General features: G+C 50.1%; 2 protein-coding genes across 2 annotated transcripts in view; both read right to left on the bottom strand.

Moving 5' to 3' along the window:
* The window catches only part of MYO18B (myosin XVIIIB), a 42,688-nt gene extending 33,028 nt beyond the window's left edge, over positions 1-9,660 (bottom strand). Inside the window, 16 exon segments of the mRNA XM_015878443.2 lie at positions 15-207; positions 965-1,055; positions 1,407-1,577; positions 4,399-4,543; positions 5,084-5,147; positions 5,303-5,403; positions 5,571-5,713; positions 5,862-6,060; positions 6,413-6,589; positions 6,754-6,866; positions 6,951-7,017; positions 7,154-7,888; positions 7,989-8,144; positions 8,589-8,650; positions 9,506-9,566; positions 9,568-9,660. Coding sequence (XP_015733929.2) covers positions 15-207; positions 965-1,055; positions 1,407-1,577; positions 4,399-4,543; positions 5,084-5,147; positions 5,303-5,403; positions 5,571-5,713; positions 5,862-6,060; positions 6,413-6,589; positions 6,754-6,866; positions 6,951-7,017; positions 7,154-7,888; positions 7,989-8,144; positions 8,589-8,650; positions 9,506-9,566; positions 9,568-9,645 — 2,556 coding nt within the window. The 5' untranslated portion in view covers positions 9,646-9,660.
* A 241-nt stretch (positions 9,661-9,901) lies between these two features.
* GRK3 (G protein-coupled receptor kinase 3) overlaps positions 9,902-23,852 on the bottom strand; it is a 42,932-nt gene continuing 28,981 nt past the window's right edge. The window contains exons 10-21 of the mRNA XM_015878344.2: positions 23,019-23,097; positions 22,374-22,504; positions 21,800-21,894; positions 21,011-21,118; positions 19,207-19,273; positions 18,892-18,992; positions 18,350-18,416; positions 18,074-18,169; positions 16,821-16,983; positions 16,112-16,248; positions 15,067-15,180; positions 9,902-14,655 (exon numbers count right to left, since the gene is read on the bottom strand). Coding sequence (XP_015733830.1) covers positions 14,494-14,655; positions 15,067-15,180; positions 16,112-16,248; positions 16,821-16,983; positions 18,074-18,169; positions 18,350-18,416; positions 18,892-18,992; positions 19,207-19,273; positions 21,011-21,118; positions 21,800-21,894; positions 22,374-22,504; positions 23,019-23,097 — 1,320 coding nt within the window. The 3' untranslated portion in view covers positions 9,902-14,493. The remainder of the gene's footprint in view (positions 14,656-15,066; positions 15,181-16,111; positions 16,249-16,820; positions 16,984-18,073; positions 18,170-18,349; positions 18,417-18,891; positions 18,993-19,206; positions 19,274-21,010; positions 21,119-21,799; positions 21,895-22,373; positions 22,505-23,018; positions 23,098-23,852) is intronic.

Raw genomic sequence — 23,852 nt, 5'->3', positions numbered from 1 at the left:
GCACCCACGCTCACCTCTTTGTACCTCTCCATCTCCATGACAAAGGTTCTCTCATAGAAGAGCCCTTGCAATCTCTCATGCACATAGTTGTGGCACAGCTCCTCAAACGTGGCCGCCCGCTGCCCACCATGATGCCGCGGGTTATGGAAGCCAGGGGTGTCCACCACCGCAATGGAGGCGACGGAGAGGTGCTGGGATGAGAAGGACCTGGGGATGGGCACACAGCATGGGGTGACACCGACCCTCTGCAAGCTTCCAACCTCCCCCTGCCTGTGACCCATCCTGGCACCCTGGGAATTTAGAGCCATCACCATCACCACCAGCACACGGACTGCACAGCAGCGTACCACTTCACTCTGGTCACCACTGCAGTGCTTTGATGGGGAATGAAGTCAAGCAAAACAACGCTAGCTTTAAAGGGAATAGGGTACAGCATGATTTAGTGCTGCTATTTGAAAGAATCTTCTGCAAGGTCTTAGGGTACCATCGCCGATTTCACTTTGGAATGCGGTTGCTAGGAATTAAAGTGGAAATATTCAACCACAGGTAAAAATAGACCCAGTGGAACAACACAGAGCGTTTCCGAGCACCAGGTTTTGTGTGAATGCTGACTTACACAAATTGGGCTGCATATCTGAACTGAGAAAAGTGAATTGTTTGGGATCTGACCCTCACCCCAGTGTCAAGCATTCCATTTAACTGAATGGGTCATTTCAGTGCAAGGGATGCCCCACCCTCCCAGCTTTCAGGATGGAGGTGAGCAGAGGAGGGATGCTGAGAGCACAGCCTTCAATGGCTGCTCCATGCTGACGACCTGCTCCTTCCCAACATTTTGATCCCCACTTACAACCACGCAGCATCTCCATGGCTCCCTGTGGGCTCCCTGCACACCGCTAACCCCAGCTCCTGCCCGTGATGTCTCACCCATCACCAAGCTCTGCAGGATGCAGTGCTGACCCCATACCTGTTGATCATGGAGACGAGTGCAGCAAAGAGCTCTTCATAGAGACCTGAAGCCATTCCCTCCACACACTCCACACCCGTCATCTTCTGCCCTGCAGAGAGAAGAGCAAAGTCACTGCTCCCAGCTCCTGCCTTTGCACAACCATCTGCATGCTTGCAGCCCCTCCAATGCTCCACACTTTGTGTGTGTACCCAAAGTTAAGCAATGGGGCACAGCGGAAGCCCACCCTGCTGCCCCCCGTGGCATTTCTTGCTTCTTTCCCTCCCCACTTCTAGGGAGAAACCCATCACTGATCTTCCAGAGGCATCACCCTCGTTTCTCCATCCCCATGTGTCCTTTCCAGGCAGCAATCAGGGCTCTATCACATTCCCACGTGGGAATAGAAATATCCCATATGAAAATAGGAACTCCATGAGGAAAGGGAGAAGGGAGTGCTGGGTACCTGAGGGTCCCTCCTCCTCTGAGGGTCGCCCACCACTCCTTGCTGCCGCCTGCTCCAGGATCTGCTTCAGGTGGTGCTTGAAGACAGCAGTGCTGAGCTCCTCCAGCTCACAGCCCAACACCTCAGCAGCATGTGTCGCCCACTCAAAGTGCATGAACTGCTTGCGGCCCACTGCAAGGGGAGGCACGGCATCAAACACACACAAAGACAACACATGGGATGGAGGCAGGTAGTGGTCCTGCAGCAGGGATTCTACCCAGCCCATCCATCCCAGGCATCCTGCTCAGCACCACAGCCCTCAGCACCTGCTCTGCAGTAGGAGCATGAAGAGCACTGCTGTGCCTGGGGGGGTTTGCAGCCAGCATCACAGCTCTCAGGTGCTGCAGCCCCACGTGCTCTGCAAGCTGGCAGCCACGTGCTGCCTTCCAATTCCCTTCATTGCTGCGGTGCTCAGCTTTATGCCCTTCTTTATAGGCTGCTGCTTTAATTTTCAATTATAGTGGATGTGGTCGGGCGCTTCCCTCACTCCCTGTTTCTGCAACATCTCCGACAGACCTGGAAAGCTTTTCCTCCCTTGTCCGGATCAATTTGGCCTTTAAGTCATCACTTGGCATAATCTTTGGTTGGGAATAAGGCATCTCAGACCAACACTTGACAGTGGGCTTCCCACTGCTCCATCTAGGGAGGTGTGGGCAGCTCAGGGCAGGTTGCAGCTGGGTTGAAAGCCTTGCAACCAGCAAACACGGGCAGCAAGCAGCCCAGCGGGGGTGCTGATGGGATTACCAAGTGAGGGGGGTAGGAGGATCCTCCCAGCTGGATGGGGTAATCTATTTGTCCTGCTCTAAATCCTCCGGTCTATTTTCCACTGACCTGTTGGCTGATGTATGACACGTTGAAGCCTATATATAACAAAGGGGAGAGCTGTGTAATAGCATGATTAAAGAAATCTGCCACTCTGGCTGCGTTTCCCCAGCTGTTTGTAATAAAGATGTCAAGAGTGCTGAACAGATAGTGCCATAACTCGGGGGGCACAGAGACAACCTGCTCGGAGAGGGAAAGAGAAGGGATAAAAAAGGAGAAGATCCTGCAAACATTCCCCAGGTGCTGCTCTCTGCAGCAGGAAACACAAGTGCTGAAGAGCAGGAGGCTTTAACAGAGAGAAAAATGGGCAGGATGCAGAGGCCAGCCCTAATGCAATCTTTTCCAGGGATCGTTGTGATGAACGACACCAGGCAGCAGAGCAGCACTTCCCTTCCCTGCGGGGTGAAGCAGCAGAGCTGGTATAACAAAACCTGATGTCTCTGCTCTGCCCTCAGCCACCAGGACAGGGAATCCAGAGCACAGCCCCGGATCCTGCTGCACAAAATAGCCCCCACATTGCACGGATACTTTGCACCCGTGTTTCTATTGCAACAACTATCTGCATTCTGAAGGAAACCAAAACCCCAAGGAAGAGCAGAACCCTGGCAATGCCAGCCTCCCCCTGCAGCACTGCAGCTCCATCCAAAGCAGCACTGGAGAGGGAGCTGAGTGCCGACCCCCGGCTGTGCCCGAGCCCTCCTTCCCATTTAGAGAGCTAATGAAGAAATGAAAATACATCGTGTTCTGCAGAGCACAAAGGGGACTGAAAGCTCTTCTAGGTGAATGGGTACCTAAGGTGCCCTGCTGGCCTCTGGATGTCGTCTGGTTTCTCACATAAAGAGCCACTTCGACGCATTTCAAAAGCAGAGGGGAATTGCTGACACCTTAGCTTTGAAATTCAGCCTTTTCTTCTCGGTGTTTTTCTCGTCACAAATGCATTTTCCGCTCTCAACCAGAGGGAGATGGTGCTGTTCCCTCCTGCTTCATTCCTGGACAAGCAGCTTTGTGACGAGAGACGATGGCAATCGGCAGAGGGAGCAAAGCGCAGGGAAGGGGCTCGGAATGAGCCGTGAGGAGGAGGGGCTGCCCCCGGTGAGAGGATGCTGTGGGTAGATCTTCAAAGGGCATGAGAGGGAATGGAAGAGATGGCGATCAGGAGACAGGTTTAACCACATTAAAAGAGTCATCGCCCCCTCCGAGACTTTTGCTCCATCCGGCTTTGATCCATTTTTTATCCGTATTTCCTTTCATTTCTCCCCTTTGGTTGACACACGATGGGGGAATCGATAGCGGAGCGAGTGCTGCTGAGACATGCTCTGATTGCTAATCCCATACACAGCTCCGGAGCCCGAGCCCAACGTTTCACATTCCTCTTCACACCACGAGAACTGCTGCAAGGCTTTGTGAATGCAGCCCTCGCCTGACTCTCGAGTGACATACAGGCAGTTCCAGTGTAAGACAGAGCAAATCGGCTCAGGTAATTATAAGAATGGGTTGAAAATGCTAACCAAGTATTCAGCCCCAGCTGAATGGCATGGCACCAGAAAGGAGATGCATCTCCAAATCCTGCTGTCCTGGAAGCTCTTAAAGCAGAAGTGCTTTGGTTTTATCAAAAGCTTCTTTGTGACACTCCACCTTATAGAAGGGGAGAAGGGAGGACAGAATGCTAGAGAGAAGGGGAAGGAGAACGCTCTCTAAGTGACGACAGCATTTATCCTTTTAAAATAATTAATAGATGATTAATGGCATAAATTACCCTGAGATGTGTTATGACATGTTGCGGAGACGTTTATGGATGTCTGTGCTGAGTTTATAGCAGCCTTTACGCAGCCCTCATAAATTGAAGGGTGTAAATCAATGGGGCTCTCTCCCAGACGGGTTAACACACTGCTTAACATAATTTATAAGGGATATGGCAATCTCTGTATGCTTGTATTAACAAAGCCTTCATAACTACAGTTCTCATCTAGAAGCATCCTCATGTAACTCTGGCGCTGTATGAGGCACTCAAGTGATGACACACCACTATTGGTACCCAGAGGTCCCATGGCAGCTCACCTCCAGAGAGCAGCACCCAGCCCTGCCCGCTGCATTGCCAGTGGGTATGGGGGAAGGAGGAATAGCCCCTTACCTCGGCAGGCCCCTGCAGCTCCCAGGTGATGGATGCCAGCCAGCACTCTCCACACAGCCACCTGTTCCTCTGCTGTGATGCCCAACACATCCATGGCTGCTTGCAGCTTTGTAAATGCCACGCTCGCCTTCTGCTTCTCCTCGGGCTGTGGGAAGAGATGGGAATGGCATCCAAAAGGATGGGGACATACAGCTGGCCATGCAAGAGGGGACAATGCAGGGACACAGAAAGGGATGTGGAGCAATGGGAGCATCCCTGTGTGGAGACCCTGGTGCTTCTGACACAGAATATCACAGTGACACCCTGAGACCAAACCTGCAGCACCAGCGGAGCTCAAGGCCTCGCCATGCCCTCATTGCTGCAGCAGCTGACTTGTGTGGCTCCAGACTGGCGCTGGAGCTCCTTAATGAAGATTGAATATTGAATTCACCCATAGGTGATGTAACTGCAAATTGCTGCGATTCATCCCAGCACTTGGGCTCGTTGGCAACCTGCCTAACCCTTGCAAAGGGTTCAGACTAATAAGGAGCGACTGCAAGATATCAAAAACAGTGCTTTTAGCCCCTAAAATAGCATTCTGCACTCTCCAAAGGAAACACTCAGCATCCCAGAGTCACTGCCATGGTGCAATGTCAGGGCTCAAACACAGGCAGGGGAAGCACAAGGCTCCATTTGTGCTCCTTACCTTTGAGAAGGGCTTGATCCCAAAGGTGTTGTTCTCAGCCACCTGGTGCAAGTGCAGCGTGGTCCTGCAAGGAGTTTGGGAAAGCAAGATCTGGGTTCTGCTCTGTGCCATGCAGGGAATTATGCTTCCCAGTACTCCTGTGCAGAGCTCAGTGCTGGTGAAAGCATCTGGGGGGGTTTTGTACAGCCCCCAGTGTCCTTGTGGCAGTAGGCTGCTTACCTCTGTGCCACATCCAGGCCTGCCAGCATCATAGGAAAGACATTAAAGTTGCTCTCCCCAGGGGGCTGCTGGGCGACACGGCCCCTCTCCAGTAGCATGGTCTGCAGAGAGCAGATGGGCATCAGTGGCAGCCCCCAACCCCCAGCACACAGTGTGGGCACATGGGGAGCAAACAGCAGCACCCACAGATGGGGAGACACCACCAGGAGTTGGGGAGGGACTGGTGTTGGTCCCAGGGATCCAGCAGGTAGCAATGCCCTTAGGGTACCTGGAGGTGAGCAGCAGTGATCCGCCCAGCAGCACTGAAATCCAGAGAGAGAATCATGGAGAAGCGCGTGGAGCTGCTGTTCTGCTCAGTGCTCACTGCCCCAAAGGCTCCCAGCACTGTGAACATTGCCTGGATCTTCTCCACTGCAAAACCAACATAGACAACCCCTGAGCAGTACGCTGGGAAGCTTCGCCCCTGCCCACACCTCCGCTCTCCATGCAAGAGCTCCAAACCCAGACCTGCTCTCGTGCTACTGACTGCTCAGCAGCCTACATGAGCCCCAACCCCTACCTGACACTCGGCCGTCCACGCTGCCCGCCATGCCCACCAGATGCTCCAGTGCCAACTGGCAGCTCGTGGTCTTCCCCGCACCGCTGCGCCCCATGGGCACGATGGCCTGGTCCCGCCGCTGGGCCAGCAGGGTCCTGTAGGCCCTCTGTGCTACCGAGCAGATGTGTGGTGCTGTGCTGTCCCTCTTCCCCTTGGTCACCTGCAGGACGGGGTGGGGGGGGATTCACAAAGAATTCTCAGAGGAGTTCTCATAGAAAGAGACTGGAGATGTTTCAGAGTGGGGGAATGGTGCAGTAAACGCCTGAGAATCCCAGTGCTCCCCAGGCACTGTTCCCAGCCTGCTCCTGCCCCAGACCCCATCACCCAGCATCACGCCCAGCACCGAGCATCACGCAAAGCATCCCCGGCCGCGCACTGCGGCGGTCCCACGGTGCCACCTGCCGGCCCGTATCTCCCATCGTCTCCGTGCTGTCCCGATGTGGGTTCGGTGTCCACCTCCCAGCACGGACCCCCTCACCTCAAGGCACCACGTAGGATCCCACTCCCCTCACCTTCCCCGCATGGGTGCCGGAGGTGGGGCCGGGCCGGATGGCCACCAGGCTGGGCCCGGCGTAGGTGTATGGGAGGTGGGAGCGGTAGCGATGCTGCAGTGTGTTCAGGGCGCTGCACTCGTTGAGGTTGAGGAGCGTGGCCAGGTCCTCAGCCAGGTCCAGGTGGGGAGGGTTGGTCTGTAGGAGGCAGCGGGTGCCATCAGGGAGCAGCCATGGGGCAGAGCACAGTGCCATCACCCTCTCACTGACAGCACCACAGTCACCCTGGGCTGCATCCCATTCCTTGCACCCCACAGCCCAGAAGCAGCCCCAAGAAGGGCTGGAACCCAGTGTGGGCTCACCCGCTGCACGCTGTCCTCATCCACCTCAGTGATGCTGCCATCCGCATCCCGGCGCACCCGCACTCTGCCCACTGGCAGCTCCGGTGTGCCCACATCGGGCTTCAGCTGCGTGGCTACAATATGGCATCATATGAGCCACCAACCATGGCCACATCAAAGGCCCCTCTGGCCCCTGGTGCTGTGAGGTGAGGGCTTACCAAGCATGAAGCCATCCTGCTGTACGAGCCACACTTTGTCTGCTTCGTACCACATGTCCTTGGGAGCCTGCAGGAGAGAGCAGCACTGCAGGGAGCTGGAGCATCCCAGCCACAAGGACTGCCTGCAGCCACAGCCACATGGGCAGGAGAGCTGCATGACACCAGCACAGCACTGTGCAAAGGGTGACAGCTGCAAACATTACCTGTTCCTGCTCTGTGCTCTCTCTTGTCTCCTCTTTACTCTCCATGTGTGCTGCTTTGCTCTCTGCCGGTGCCTCTTCCTTCTTTTGAGGCTCTCCCTTTGCCTTCCCCGCTCCCTTTGCTACACCTTCAGGCTTTTCTCGGGTGCCTCCCGCTTCCCTCTTGGCCCCCTCAGACTTGTTTGTGCTTTTTGCAGGCTCTTTCATTTCTTTTGGCTCCTTCTTCCCACCTCCGACATCTTTCTTCATCTTCTCCAGCTCCTTCCTGCCCAGCCCCAGCTCCTTCTTATTGCTCACTGTGTTGGGGGGCTGTTGGCCACTCAGGGCTGATCCCTTCTCCTTCTTGGTGCCCTCGGGACCCTTCCTCTTGGGCACGTCTCCCTCCTTCACTTTGCCACACTGCTGGGGGTCCTTGCTGGTTGCTGGGGCTGCAGATGGGGGGCTTCCCCCAGGGCACGCAGCCTTGGGGCTCTTCTCCTCTCCTTTTCTCTTCTCAGGGCTCTGTGGCTTTACTGCCTGAGGATCCTCTGGCCGAGGGCTCTGCACCACTGTGGGGGCTTTGCTGGTATCAGAGCTATGTGCAGCCGTCCCAGGGGGCAGCGCTGTGTGTGTTGGTGGCTCCTTGCCCCCCTGCCGACTTGCCTGCAGTCCGTTCTGCAGGGACTTCCCCACACTGCCTGCAGCTACTTTGGCAGCTGGGGTATCCCTGCTCTGGGCTGGGCTATCCTCCACCACAGGCTGCCAAGAGAAGGAGAATGCTCTGACTCAAGGCCAAGGAGGGACATGCAGTGCCCCAGCCAGCCCTGGCCGCCTACAACGTGGTATGATGGCTGCTCACCTCCTCCTTCCCACTGGCCTTGGCCGCCTTCTTCAGCCTTGCCTCCTTGGACTCCTTCTCGGTCTCACGGACGAGCTGCTTGATGAACCCACCAGGAATGACAGAGAAGAGCAGAGGGGGCGCGGATGGTGGCGGGCCCCGGTCCTCCTCCCGGATCTGTTTGCAGGAGCAGAAGTTGGGTTATGGGAATGCACAGCCCAGAGCAGCAGCTCTGCAGGGATGTTGGCAGCACAGGTGTGCACAACAGCTGAGCCAAGCTCTGTTTTTTGGGCATCACTTAGCCGTGCAGCGAGATCATGGGCAACAGGTTGGCATCAGGAGAGGGGCTGCGCAGAGCAGTAGGACAAGCAGTGAGAACAGCCCCATGTGCTGCTGGGGGCATGACAGATCCAGCACTGCAGGGCATGGAGCTGCTTGCACTGTGCTGCCCCAGCCCTGTGCAGCACCCCGACACAGCCCTGCAGGGAGACCCGAACAACAGACATTGCTCAGAGCAGTAAATTCAGGCTGCAAAGTGATGCCCAGTTGGAAGGCTTGGGGACAAGGCAAGCGTGGGGACGTGCAGCATAGGGACACGGGGACAAGAGGACCAACACTTCCCTTCTGCTCCCAAAGCGCGAGGCGCGAGGAGATGGCCATGATGGAACCGGGATGGAGCTTTACTGAGAGCAGATGGTGAGGGGAAGAGAGAGGAGAGAGTTAGTGAGGGGCAGCCGCCACTGGGGGCCCTACAGAACCCTATGGGAACCCCACAGTCCAGCTGGCACTGGGGCAGGAGCTGCCACGTAGGAGCCGTGTCATTTTACAGCATCGGAGGGTACGGCCACGTGCAGCCCCCGGTGGCAGCGTCACAGCGGTGTCGGTGGCACCGGGCTCAATCGTGCCTGGACCCACTTGGGGCTGAACCCAGCCTCACCTGTTGGGATCATTCACGCACCATGCAGACCGCAGCCCTGGGGCCCTATCGCCTTGTACAGTAAAGGGCAGGAGTACGGGTGCCCAGTGGAGGAATGCTACTTGCCTTCTTGGGCAATGGCCCCGGGTTCCACGTGCCCTGGCTGCCGTCTGCCCCCGGGACCATGGGGAAACAGAGCTGACCCCACAGCCAGCCCGGAGCATGGCCCTGCAGTGTGGCCCCACAGACAGAGCCCCGAGCCCGCCCCATACTCACAGCCAGATATGGACCCATGGGGAATCCACGGCACAGAGCAGAACGCTGCCCCACTTGGGCCACAGCTTCATGGGTCTGGTCCCCATACTGGGGCTGCCAAGGGAGTGGGGATCCTGTCCCACTGCCCCCTTGGAGGGCCTGGCAGGAGCCCCTTCCCCATTCCCCCACAGCCTCCAGCCTGGAGTGCTGCTGGAAGCCACCCGTGGAGCAGTGCTGCCGCTATCGCTCTTCATTCCCACCTAAAAATAGCCAAGGGGCCCAGCCTGGGCTGCAACACAGCCCGAAAGTTCCAATGGACCCCAACCCCAACCTCATGCCCCCAAGTACCCCCACGGATCACCCATACCTGTGTTCGGTGCCGGGGGGCAGCGGGCCCACGCCGGGACCCCAGTGAGCCGAGAGCACAAGGAGGCAGCGGCAGCGCGGTGTGGGGCTGCCTGCGCCTCCCCCTCCGCCCCCACTGCGGTGGCAGCTGAGGTGACACATGGCCCTGCTAAAAATACCCTGCGGGGCTGTGCCGGGACCTGCTGCTCCCCAGCCTGCAGCCCCACAGCCTGCAACCCACCTCAGTGCACCAAGCCAACACGTGCATCCCCACATCTCAGCTAAGCCATCGACACAGAGAGCCCAGATACCCAACAAGAGCTAAAAATCAACCTTGTGACCCCATCTAAATCCCATTGGTTTCCCAACACAGCGCAGCGAGCTGCGGGACAGGAAAAGGACCACGCGGCAGACGCACTCCAATGACTTGTTTTTTATTGGGGTTCTCGTTGTATGAGAGCAGTTGACCAACACACAGAAGCGTTTTAGCTGTCCCCAAATGATCCTTTAATAAAAATAATGGTGGGACGAACCGAGTGCGGCATGTTATGGAGCACACGGCCGGGTAGGGAGGGGGGGAATAGGGGGGGAAAACCTCCTCTGCACAATAAATATGAAAGAGCCAAGTACATAAAACAAATCGTGATCCTCATAGTTACAATATCTAAAGTTATTTACACATACTGGCTTTCCTCACCGTTCCAATTACACACTGAAAACGGGTTTCTCTTCATTGGATTTCTTTAGTAGCTTTCGGTGCGCATCTGCTCCTTTGTTGGAAGGACTGAATTTAGGCACTGGAACAGTGCTGACGGAAACGCCTCTCAGAGGACACTCTCACTTTATTCTGTTTTTCAGACTCGTTGCCCCTCTCTCTTGTGCTCCCAGCTCCCTCCCCTTCCAACAGCCGCCTGTTGCAGCCGGGAGCAGACAGCTGCAGCCCCACACTGCCAGCATGGCACAGCCCCATAGCACCCAGCTCCGGCACGTGCGCAGCTCCCCATGCTGGGCTCTGATGCACCAGCACAGCTCCTTGCTCCACGTTACAGCAGATAATGGGTCCACAAGGCCTGACCCTGCCCACCAAAGCAACACATCACCTTCGGGATGGCACTTTGAACCCCAAAACAGCTGCATAAAGACAGGGTGGAAATTCTAAAGCGCGTACTGTAACGCATCAACATCTTCCTCCAACTGCGGAGCCCACGATGGGAACCTGGGTTATTTTTGGTTGGTGAGCTATCTGATGCTATTTCTGTACCTCGCTGGGGCAGGACAGCTCTGCTACAGACAGAAGTGCAGCGCTCAACCCCGTCCCAAAGCACAGCTCCCAGCACGCAGCCCGCTGCCCATCCCAGTCACCAGCAGCACTCGGGATCTGCTCCCATAGCTCTGCACCAACACCAACCCAACGCAGCACAAACAGCTCCGAGCTGATGCTCACCTCCTCCTCCCCAGTGCCCTACAGTCTCTCCTGGCTCCATCATTAAACCTTCCAATTAAAAAGCCTTTTAGCCATCCCAGCAGCCTCTTCTCTGCCCCAATCTGGGGCCCATTAGTTCCGGTTCAACCCAGCAGAGACTAACAGAGCGATCAAGGGGGAATTACAGCTACCAGTCAGACCGAAGGGGTGGGTTGGAAAAGGATATCTGAGAGTCATTGCACTCAGAGACGGCCCCGACAACAACGTCACGCAGGTTGATGGCACTGAAAGCAGCCGGATTTAGGATGTGAAAAACAGAATAAAGCTGACAGCTCCTGCCTGAAAGGGCCCCGCCGCCCTGCAGCCAGCTGCGCACACGGAGCAGTGCTGTGGAATGTCAGAAGTTGGAGGAAGGCGTCTTTAATAAATAATATATATATAAAAAAAAAAAAAGCTTTCTTTTTTTCTTTTTTTCTTTTTTTTTTTTTTCCTGTTAAAATAGAACTCTTGGTTTGTTTGTTTTTTATATACCGACAGAGCAGAGCGACCTTTTACATCAACAAAATAAAGCCAAGTCTGCGGTGATTCCTTTAACACAAAAATACAATGGAACAACAGTATCCGATCCACACAATATGTACACCACGGATAGGAAGCAACAGGAAACAAAGGGAGATCACCTCGAAATTCCTCAGACATTTGGATCTATATATGTTCTCTGTGTATTTTAGATATATTCCTTCTTGGTTTTGTTGGGTTTTTTTTTCTTTACAACATTAAAATGAATGCTATGCTGTCTCAAAATACGTTTTTCAGGCCTCCCGTTTGCAGAACGGAAACCTCTTTCCTTACATTAACCGACACAGTGACAACTATTTACCTCCCCCTGTACACTGTGCAACAGCCCCTCCTCCATCCACACTTGGTTACGTAGGGAAGTCCCCCCAGCAGTCCCATGCAGACACAAAACAACCACTCAATCTGAAGAGACCTGCCCAACTCAACGCCAGCAGCAGCGCTGGGATGCGCCAACACTTCTGCCATCAAAGCCCCTGAGTCCAAACCTGCAGCCAAGCAAGCATCTAAATCCCGCAGCCACCTCACAGCCCACTGCCTCCATGCTATGAGCTCACACAATCAGACCCGGAGGAGGACAGAGATAAGCCCTGCAATGCTGGAGGCATGTGGGTGCGTCAGCGTGTGCCCGCCGTGGTTTATCTAGCATCTCTTAGTGCTGAAATGTAAGCAACTATTCCCTGTGTGCCAAAGTCCTCAGTCCGGATCATTTCTTAAAGGGACTTTCAGACTAATTGTTTTTAAAAAATAAATAAATAAATCTGTGCTTAATCATTCACCTCGCCCTGTTGATGCCCGAAGCTCTCGTTTCTTTTATCTTTACTTCCCTGAACTTGAGAAAAAGGAAACAAAACGAGCCATACCGATGTGGTCACCATGCATACAAAGCAGCCCTGAGCCTCACGCCCTCGGTGCCCAGTGCCATGTTCTGTGCTAACACCCACAGACCCCAATGCAAAGCACTCCTGCTGACAGCCCGGCAGTGCTGTGTTGTCAGTAGGTGCCAACCTGGTGCTGGGGCATTGCTCCCCTGCTGGCATAGCTTTGCTGCACTGCATCTGGAGCAGCACGCAGCTGTGGATAGTGACCAAAGGAGCTGAATGGGACCCGTGATGAACTAAGGCAATACAAATGAGAGCTGAGAGTAGAGTTGATCATAATTGGAGTTCCCTTTCCAACCCAACACGAAACATGCACGACACCGGAGGAAGAATGTCATGTGGTGTGCAGTCAGTGCCAGCATGATGGGATTCTCTATCCCAACCCTTGGTAAATACAAGCACGGCTCCTTCCTGAGGATGCTGAGATGTTAAGCATCTCTTACCAGCAAGGCTGGAGAATTCTGAGCTCCTTTAGAGAGTAACTCAAAAAATAAATGGGAAAAACACACACCAAGATATAGACTGGCTCCCAGGGATTCCCTCCCAAGGGCAACACACCTTCCGTGGGAACATGGCAGCAGTGAGGGGCTCCCTCCCATGTAAGGGCAAAAAGAGCACCTCTTACAGAGGCACTTCCCACCACCTGCAGGGCCCATGCGAGTTGTGCCTCCATAACAGGGCAGAAAGCGATTCCTATGGCAGGAAAAGAGGGAAAAAAAAGCTCCAGGTCAGCCCTGACACCACAGCAACCAGAGAAAGGTGGACACCACGTGCTTTGAGTCACCTAACAATTAGAGAGTCTTCACTTGGTCAAGTTAAAGAGTTTCCACGTGACACGACCGATGTCTCAAGCAGTATTCAGGAGGCTCTGCCATTTGCTCAGCTCATTTGCTACGTTCCATCCTCAGCCTTCCCAGACTGTTTTCAACGTGGACGTTTTTGATTTCTCTAGGAAAGAGAAGTAAAAAAAAAAAAAAGAGAGAGAAAAGTCCTGTTGCCATCCAAACTGTGTGATGCACACACGGAACTCCTGAGCTGGGCTGCAGGGAGCAGATGGACTAGCTATGCTACAAGCACACACCTGCCATATGTGGTGCACAACAGAGAAGGATCCACGCATCCCATAAGTGAAGAGTAATCCGGAATACGTACCAAGGTCCCCAGACCTTTTCACCCAGTACATGCACTAGAAATGCATTGGATTTGAATAATTTCTCTTTTTCTTTCTTTTGTTTTTAATCTTTAAAAAGTGCAGTTGACCTGAAATGGAAAAGAACTGTCTTTATGTTTGCTGTAAACTTGTCAAAAGGAATCTGCTCTTTAAAAACTGTGCTAAAACAGTCAATTTATACAACAGAGCACTAGATGAAGCTACCATAAATTCCTCTTCACCAATTATTACTCTATTGTGTCAGTTATAGTACTGCATATACGTAGAAGAAGCAAAATGGTGGTAGCTACTATTTAGTGAGTACAACAAACCAAGTGAATAATCTGAGTTCAATGTTTCCATGAAGTAGCAATAACATTTAAACCACAGGACAGTTAGAATTCAGTACTTTGAAGTGCATAAGAGTCACACTGTTGATCATCAGCAGTATGGAGAAAGGTTATTATAGAGTCAGCAGTAACAGCTGGGAAGGACATGGCAACACGACAGATTAAAGGTGATCCAACAGGGCAAGTCTGCAGCTCCTTCCGAAGTTGAGGGGTTGGTCGGTGTTACACACAACGTGTAACCTTAGCTAGCAGTAACCATTGCAGTTTCCAGGCTTGGTATGCACCAAACAAGGGTATTGCAGGGACAACAGCTTCCTTCCATCAGTAGTTCCAGCATAACAGACCATTCCGGGCACCGCCGGGGTGCGGGGATGCATGGGAGCAAAATGCAGCCTCTACGTTTGAGAGTTTCCACCTCTGCTAGGAGCATGAATTCACTTGCCATTGTTCCAGACTTCACCACCTCCAGAGTCAGAGTTCTGACATTACCCCATGCTGTAAACATCTAATTCTTCCTCTTCTGAGCACATCCCACTTCCAGGGCTGCACAAAGTAATTCATAAGGATTCTGTGAAACTCAACGCGTTCACGCAGTAGCTTTCCCTAAGCGAGACTTGTTCTCTCCCCCTCCTACAGACCATTGCTATTCCTGTGGCTGAGTGGCGGCTTTGAGAGCTCTACGACCGTCGAACGAGATTTATTGAGAAACTTGGGCGCCCGGCGCAGCAACCTCTGTGCCTCAGTGAAAGCTTCTGTCAGCTCTTTCTTCCACTGAACAAATTCGGGGTCGCTCTGAAAGAGATACAGAAGTCGTTTGGCACTCGGTAGTAAACCTGCCAACACCGTCTTCTCTTTTAGGTAGCACTTAGAGCAGCTTATTCCAATTTCCAGAAGCAATGAGTAACTCTGGATAGCAAAAACACGCAGCCCTTTGCTCCTCCAAAGCCCAGATGGGTTGAGAGGTTCTGATGTTTTTACCTATAAGCTCAGCTCATTCTGGCCCAAAAGCCACTGAAATCCACTGATAGACTCTAGTACAGCTGCAGGTTTCCTACCTCCCAATCTAGAACTTGCTAGTTTGTTTAGGATGAGGTTTGCTTCACAAACTACACTTAAGCAACAGACAGTGGGAGGACCTGGAAACACATTCAGTCGTTCTATCAAACCATCTGATTAACAGCCATTGAAAAACAAGAGTCTCACCTCACACTGCAGGACAAACTGCTTTCCTCCTTTAATTCTCAGCAGGATGCATTTCTTATCTTTAATTTGCGTTTCTTCAACAGACACTATTTGTTCCATTGTCAGCAGGTTTTGCTGTAGTGTGTGCGAAAAGAAAGCAGAGATAATCTGATGAAAACCACTGCCCATCAAATCAAGGTAATTTTTTCTGGGCTGTATGCATGAATGAGGTTACGAACATTAAGAGTCATTTAGTGATATAACAGCACTGTCACACCAAACATCCTTTACTTCTGAAGGCTGAGTCATGAATTAAAAATAGGTTATAAGGTAAGAGAGAGATGCAGCAAAGGGGTTTGCTTGCTTAACAAAATGCAAGCTCAAAGAGCCAGTCATGGCAGAATGAAGTAAGAATCTACAAACAGGTGGATCTACAAACAAAATATTCCCTGTTTTCTCTCCAGAGAGCCGCATATCAAGAAAAGAAAAGAATAAAAGGCAACCTTATTGACTACCTCAAAAACCCAGAGGGGGATACTGAAGCAATACAGACTTAGGAAGAAGCAAACACAGGGCAGTCTGCAGCAAAGCTTTCCCCATAGACCGTAAGATGAGAACATCTCCAAATTCGAATCCCCTACTTAACTACACACACAGATGGTCTGCCTACCACATGGTCACAGCTGGACTAAGCTAAGGTTACTATAGCATTTTATTAGAAACAAAATGCTATAGCAGTTATGGCCTTACCAGTCTATGTTTTTTTGTATAAATAGTCCAGCGGACCTAAATGAAAAACAACACCATTGAACTACCAAATCCCTTAAAAAAAACATCATAAAACAAAGCAAACGGGGCTCTCAAGTCAACTCCATGTTTCTTCAATGCAGAGTAACTATCTGTTGGCTAAACCAAAACTCAATGGAAGTTGCCCTGAATAGAAATCCACCCAGACAAAACTCCCCTTCCAGGGATGCAGGTGTGAATGTCAGCTCTCCATCTGCCCCAGCACCTACGTGCCTTCACACCCTGGGAGATGCTGCCCCCCCTGTGTGCCCCAACTCACCCGGGACTCTCCTTCTCCCCGCCATTCAAGTCTGTTTGGGAAGAGGTAAAAGTAACGCCGCTGCCACTGAGTCAAGAATGGGTTCCCCAGCTTCAGCATGTACCCGTGCATAATGCAATCCTTCCCAAGGGCGTAATCTATTGGAAAAGGAAATGTCAGGAAGCAAAACCAAGTCACCCTACACACATGCTGTGTTGACAAAAGGCCTGAGCAGGGTGACTCAGTGTGCTATCCACATGCACGGAGCCAATTCTGTCTTCATTACCTAAGCTGATGAGATTGTAATGGGGTAACCAAGAACCCAACCTGGTCCTTAAAAAGCCCTGTGACTTTAAAGAATTACACATCACAGCTTGGAGCCTTGTGGTGCACTTCCCCCTCGCTGGGAGGACCTCCTGCTTTATTCCCCCCTTCTCCATCATGAATCCAAAGCCCACATACCCCTTTGTGAGCAAGCACCACAAACCCAAGTGATGAAAGGCTGCAGATGATCACTTTTAAAAGATATTAAGAAAGGCTTTCCAAAACATTATGTCATCATACAGCGTTTCAAAACATGAAGGAATGTCTGAAGAACACGATACTGACTACATGAATACTAACAATGGCTGGTGAGTGACAGTAATATAGGAGTCTGCCGTGTGGAACTCAAACACATGAATTACTATCTAGCAGTAAATGATGGAGAGAAGTGTATTTGATAGATTACCTTCCTCGTGGCCAAGCTGCTTATTTTTAGCCCTTTTTCTGGCCTCGATTTTATCCGTGTCTGCATTTACTGCATCATAAACAGTTTCTGCTACTTCTTGCTGCCAACGCTCCGATATTACCAGTGGGAAGTTCTTATATAACTCCTGGTCACTATCGAGCAACTTGCAAGAGAAAAACGACACAAAAGAAGCCAACGTTTGAGTCAGTTCTACCATTCTTACCCCCAGCAGTTCACAGCTTTCAGGTGTTTTGATCCCTGACCTCCCAGCACAAACAGCTGCCAACAAGGGAAAGCACGGATACTAACTTGATTTTAATTCATATGGTGAGAATAGGCCACCTGCTCCAAGCTTGCTTGGTTTGCTACCACTAAAAGTCCTACTCACCTGCCCCGTTATATTTACATTCCATGTGCATGGCATATATTTACGTTTAATCCTTATGTAAATACAAGCAGCAGATCCTTCATTCGCTGTTAACTCACTGCATTAAAATCTTTCTCCACACACTCACAAATAATCCCAATAGAAGGAATGACAGCATTCCAGTATTGCAAGGAACATCCCAGAGCTCCGCATTTCCCTTAAAGCATGTAAAGCCATTTCTCTGCCAACTCTTGCAATCGCAGCAGGTGACACTGACGGACAGGATCTGTTTTTAGGCAGCAAGCAGCTCATGTGGCTTTTTTTTTTTGCTTATCAGGTTTGTTTCTCTCCCAACTCACTTTTGCAATAACAAGAACAACATTTGGGCTCCTATGGGCCACACGGCAAAGCCCATCAAGGGACAGCCCCAAGGGAGCCATGGGAGGAGAGGGCACAACACACAGGTCAGGACTGCAAGCAGCTTGTGCTCCAGGCTTTTCCTTACGTGTTGTTTCCATTAGATTTAGTATCAGAAGCTGAAAGTTACTTTTCTCTCTTCTATCGCTTTTCTAAAGCTTAAAACTATGACGTGACCTTGTAAAACTGATCGATTCCCAAAAGCTGTCAACTCACTTGGACTACCTGCTTTATCATCATTAAACCTTCAGGCAGGAAAGCAGATCTCAGTCCAGCTGCACTTACAACACAAGGACTTGGCAGATTAAAATGAAAACCCACAGACAACCAGCCCATGCTACTACTCAATAAGAGCATGGGTTACCTTTACCAACTTGAAGACAGTCCCTTGCACATTCAGAAGCATGCACACATAAGAAGTGTAGGAGAACAAAGTGCCATTCTTTACCTATCCTTTAAAGTTGTATACCTTAATGCCTTTAGTGTCCTCTTCATCAAACGACCCAATATCAAAAGCATCTGCTGCATTTACTTCTCCTCGGGGAGGAATCAATGGGGGAGGATACTAGAAAGAAAAAGCAGTGTAATAACAGAGCAATTAATTGATGTTATTTGAATGTATGCACTTATGCAAGCAACTACCTGTTCTGGGGACAGGGATACTGAGTGCTCTACCCATTGCCTGTTCAGGCACATTGCATGGTTACTGCTTTAACAAATAAGTTCCAGTTTCTCAGCCCTTTACCTTTTGTAAATATACTTGCTGCCAATCAATCCCTTTGAAGAAAGGATGTTCTTTTACTTCTTGTGCACTGCGAGACAAAAATAACTCCAGTCAATAAAATGAAGGGGCTTTCAAATCAAACGGATTTGAGAAATCCAAAGCCTTCAAAGGTCAAGCATTTCTACCACTTGAAATAATCAGTAAAATGCTTTCTCTTTCCAAAAGAAAGAAGGGTATTACTATACAAACAACAGGACTTTGATGTGGAAACACTGGCAATAGTGCTGTAGCCCTGGTAAACCACCATCCTTGGTCTTCCATAGTATTCCATGACTCTGAGCAACAAATTCTCTTCATATCCCATATGTTACTTAAATAAATCTGAATGTTACACTCAGTTTATGGCAAAGTAAGCAGCTAATCTCAATAGGCCAACTATGACTGCAGAGAACTTGCGGGGGGGAGGGAACAAAAAGGATCTTTAATGATGGAAATTATCCAAAACCAAATGGACCAAACCAAAGGAAACTGAAATGGCCGTGGTCTAAGAACTCCATACCTACCTTCTCCCTTGGCATCCAAGCCTCTTGCTAACGTCGCGCTGCAGGAGCCCTTCCAAAAGGGATTTTAGTTCAGGAGAAAAGGAATCTGGTAACTCCACATTCTATAGACATGGAAAGAGGTATTTGGTTACAGGAGTGCTGAGCTCTGCTTGCTCCACACAGGAGAGCAGCTTGCTTTGTCAGTGTTTGTAAACAGCTCTTCTGTGTTGTAAACACAGCTTTCTCAGAAGGGGGGGTGTACAGCTCCTCTTCTAGAGGAAATGGGTGTTTAGTAAACAAGGGGAATGTAACTGCATCTGTCACCAGGACCCTTACCACGGTGAGCGTCATCCGGTCGATCTCATGCTTATCTTTGGTTTTGTGCTGTCTGAAAGGACTGTGACTGTAGAAAGAAGAAAAAGCATTAATGAATGCAAAGCCATAACATAGCAGCTTATTTCAGCTGTGTTAACCCCAGGAAAGAGCATAGCATCCTTTTTAGTCCCATTCTTCCACCTCATCAATCCTGGCCTGCAGGACAATAAAACAAACCGTTGCAAAGATGCTGTTTCAAACCCTTCCCAATCACATCCGTGCCTCCTAAAACACAGGGCTGCTCCATCTAACAAGAGCAAAGCTATTGCCACAGCTCTATCTAAACACACCGATCTGTAGAACCTACTGAACTCACCACTTGGGGAAAAAAAATGAAGCAAGATCTTAAAAGTAGACAAAACAGAAGATAATCACCATAACAGTAATGACTGGGAAGGTATTTGATGGCATGCGGTAAATTACCAGCTTTATCCATTTCCTGCTTTAGCCTTCTGGTTTTGAATTTGCCTTTTTCCTTTTAGACCTCAGACTATCACAGATCTACCTTGCAGGACTTAAATAGCAATGTGAAAGGAAGCAGAACATTCTCAGACTGGGATCTCTGCCTTGGATTTTGGATATATATATATTCCTGATTCCCTAATTGTCTCCAAAATGGTGTGGAAATGCTGTTTGTCAAACCTAAGATGTTATTTCCCCATCAACACATCAGTTCACTGTCACAAAGCAATGTGCCACAGCGTGGCAAACTGGTCCAGCTGGGCACCAGCTACTCAAGTGTTACCTCTCATTTCTGATGGGTGACCTGATGGACGCAGCACACCTCGGTTTTGTTTCTAGTCGTGATAGGTAACGAGGCATGAGAAAGTGACTAACAGAGAGCCCTGTTTGCTTGGATGAGGTTCGGAGCAGATCAGGGAAACGAATGATTCACTGTGGATTTGTGGGCAGGATTTTCTGCCAGATTAAACTTCTTAAACCCCCAAGAAATGGTATCACATGCCCAAGCCTTGTTTTGGGATGCGAGCTGCTTAATTGGCTTCAGAACAGATTAAGCATAGATTGCAGCACATAATGCTCTGACTTCTGGCTGACCACCACCATGAGCAATAGCAGCACTGAGCTCACCCCCACCCCATCAGCCCAGTGCCCATGGTGAGAGGGGGTGCTGGTTCTGGTGCTGGTTCTCTCATCAACCACCTCAAGTTACATGCAAGAGGAACCACACCAGAGCCAGCGGATGTCCTGAGCCCTACACCCACACTGCTTGAAAGGGAAACTGCAATACAACTTATCTAGAAACTACGGGAGAGAGGACTGAGCATCAGAAGTGAATGATATTCACCTTAAAAAACGATCCTAAGCATACAATGAACTCCCTCATTTGACTGGGCTGCTGGTACATTTAAGCAATGAGCGACTTATCATCCAAAATACTACAGCCAACAGCTGAGTAAATGGCCTATCAGTAGAGGTCAAAAAGGCAGATGGGAGCTCCCACCTTTCTGCCCCAAACCTGTATCTACCAGAGAAAGCAGGGCTGGAGTCTTGCTTGGTTTAGAAGCAAAGAAAAAGAGGAAAGTCTGTATTAAACCCACATGCAGATGTGATCTCATTTGCAAGGATGGCGAGTTGGTTTGGGAAGAGGTTAAAAGTAACACCATTGCCACTGAGTCAAGAGTGGGTTCCCCAGTTTCAGCATAGCACAAGCTATTTTAGCTAAAATATATTAGTGTGGAAAAGAAAAGGCAATAAGGGCCATGCTAAAAAACAATGAGCATAAGCCATGTGAAACTTCGCTCACCCTCTCAGAAGCTTGAAAAGCATGCAGCCCAATGAGAACCAGTCGGCACTGCTGTCATACGCCGTTCCCTTCTGCAGCACCTCTGGAGCCATGTATCCATGGGTACCTCTGTGGAGCACAAGGAAACAAAATGCTGACTGCAACCGAGCCTGCAAAAAGACTGCGTTTTTCAATAGGATGGACTAATTTGGAATGTGTGTTCGTTTATTTGTTTGTTGAAGCTACTGAGCAGCCCATCTTTTGAGATACAACATGATGAAGTTTCCTTTTATATTTTGGCATGATTTCTGAGATTAAACTGGGACAAATGAGGATCTACGAACAAAACACGCCAGGTAATCCAAGGCAGCACAAGAAATCCAGGCCCCAGTTACAACCCGATGCCAAGGAGCAGAAACACAGCCTGAATTCAGGACTAACAAAAAGCCAGAAGCTGAAAGGCACAACAAAGCCTGTTTTTTTCAATCAGCTTCAGAATATTTAATTATCCATGCAGGACAATTAAAACAATTTGGTACTTTAACTCAAGTCAGCTTCTTATCTTCTCCGAACAATGAATCATCTTGAAATGATGTGTCATCTTCCAGCCATGCCTACACATCAGCTGCTACAACTGTGCACAAGAAGAGCCTGAAAGCCCCGTTAAGAGTCCCCATCTCAGCTATGGTACGGAGCCCATGCCACGCAAGTGTTATTTTTAACTTGTATAGGCAACATTAAATACTGAAGACACACAAAGGGTTTATTTAGCAACAACCGTGCAGCAGAGCTCCCACATGTAATACTTACACACTCGCGTGTGGCTTCTTTTTGGAGAAATCACAGGCCAGCCCCAGATCTGATATCCTTACGTGCCCATGTTCATCCAGCAAGATATTTGCAGGCTAGAAACACACAAACACAAAGGAAAGGTTGCTGCTTGGTATGTCTCAGCTGATGGCATTACAAAGTGAATGCAACTGACACCTTCCAGATAAAACCTATATCCCAACAGAGCGCTACCATCACCTTCACTGGGATGTTACAAAGTACTGAAGGATAACAGAAGAGAATAAAACAGACAAGGCTCCCGTCACACACACTCCTCTAGCTGGGCTCTCAGACATTGAGTACACTCCCTGAATTAATAGCATCATTAAGACGTGAGATGAATAACACTGCACGGGATTCATTTTGGCACCAAGGAAGCATCTCCCAGGCCTGTTAAGCAGGATGAGAGCACAGCTTGATGAAGCACTATCAGAACATTTAGCCAGCCATAAACAATTTATGTTCTTCTCAAGAAGAGATTTCAGATAAGATCCTTCACGGAACTGCTGTGTAGCAACCCCTGTGTGAGTGCAGTCCCTGTGTTAACCATTACCTTTAGGTCTCTGTATACCACGAAGCGATTGTGCATGTGTTCTAAGCCCAGGATGATTTCAGTAGCATAAAACCTCATTTCTTTTTCTGAAAACACTCCGTGCTGGGAGAGGTGGTAGTGCAAATCTCCTCCTAAAAGCGGGAGAATTCAGAGCTGTAAAACCTCATCTCAATGTCAGACTGTGATATTGGGGGGGGGGGGGTGGTATTTTGTGGGTTCTAATACCCCAAGGAACACAAAGGGACCAGCCCTACACACGGTGACCAAATACCTGGGGAAGTCAGTAAATAAACTGGATTGATCTGAAGCTCCATTTCAAGAGCATTCACATTTGCTTTCAGTGATTAACCCAGCAACTGAGTCTTAGTGCAAGGGATTACCAGAGCAACCAGTCCATACTCCTTGCAGGAGCTCTGCTCACTTTCCAGCCTGCCAGTTTCCCTGATATCTGTTTAGACCTGTTAATGTTATAAAGGAGACTTCTCAACCTGCATTCTATACGGTCTCAGTCCACGGACCCCTCTTGCTTGCAGGCTGATACTTTGCAGCTCAGTTTGTTTTCCCCTCATTCTCCTCGTGATCTCAGCCCCTCCTCCTGCCAACACCTCCCTAATACCATCACCGTCTTCATTTAGCCTTGCTTACCATTCATCAGGTCCAGAATGAAACAAAGTTTGTCGGGGGTGTGGAAGGCATAGGTCATACACACTATGAAAGGGCAGTCCTAGAAGGAAAGGAGCAGAGGGTTCACATCAGGTGATGAGCACATTACTACTCACAGAAGCCAAAAGTAAATGCGATGCTCTCCTGTGATATTTGCCAACAGTCATCATGATTTTTCTTAAGCAATTTGTTTACTAAGCAATTTGTTTACTAAGCAATTTGTTTACTAAGCTGGGGACTGTGATGCTTTGCTCGCTGCTTAGAGATCTTAAGGTTTTGCTCTCTCATTTCAATATGGAAGTTAAAAAGCTGCGAGGAGCCAAAGAATGACAAAATGCAGCTAGGATCTCCATCTCCCAAACACTTCCAGTCACAGAAGGAATTCTAGAAGCATTTTACCCATGTTTGTGCTGGATTAACATGAAATGCCCATTAAAGCTAACAAGCTTTGGGAAAGCTAATGCTGCTCCCATGAAGTTAAAGGCTGCACACCATTTCCCATCCCCATGATGGCAAGGGAGAACTCTCAGCAGTAAGAAACCCAAAGGGAAGAGAACTGTGTCCTCACCCATGCACTAAGTGCAGCCTGTGCAGCACTGAGCCCTGCCACCCACTGAGCCCTTCAGCTCCCAGCAGCGTTTGCAGCAGACAGAAATACACCAGGAAGGAAATCACAACCCTTGTCTCATACGTAATGCAGGGGAAGGAAGAACAGCAAGATTAGCCCTGCAGGCAGGTTCACAGGGTTCAGGTCCAGCCAGGTGCAGGGAGGGATGGCATTTCTGCTTCTTGATGCTTTTCAGCCCCATTTCTCAC

Source organism: Coturnix japonica, chromosome 15 (genome assembly GCF_001577835.2).
Source record: "Coturnix japonica isolate 7356 chromosome 15, Coturnix japonica 2.1, whole genome shotgun sequence".
NCBI classification, from domain to species: Eukaryota; Metazoa; Chordata; class Aves; order Galliformes; family Phasianidae; genus Coturnix; species Coturnix japonica.
This window is presented reverse-complemented; position numbering and strand designations above follow the sequence as displayed.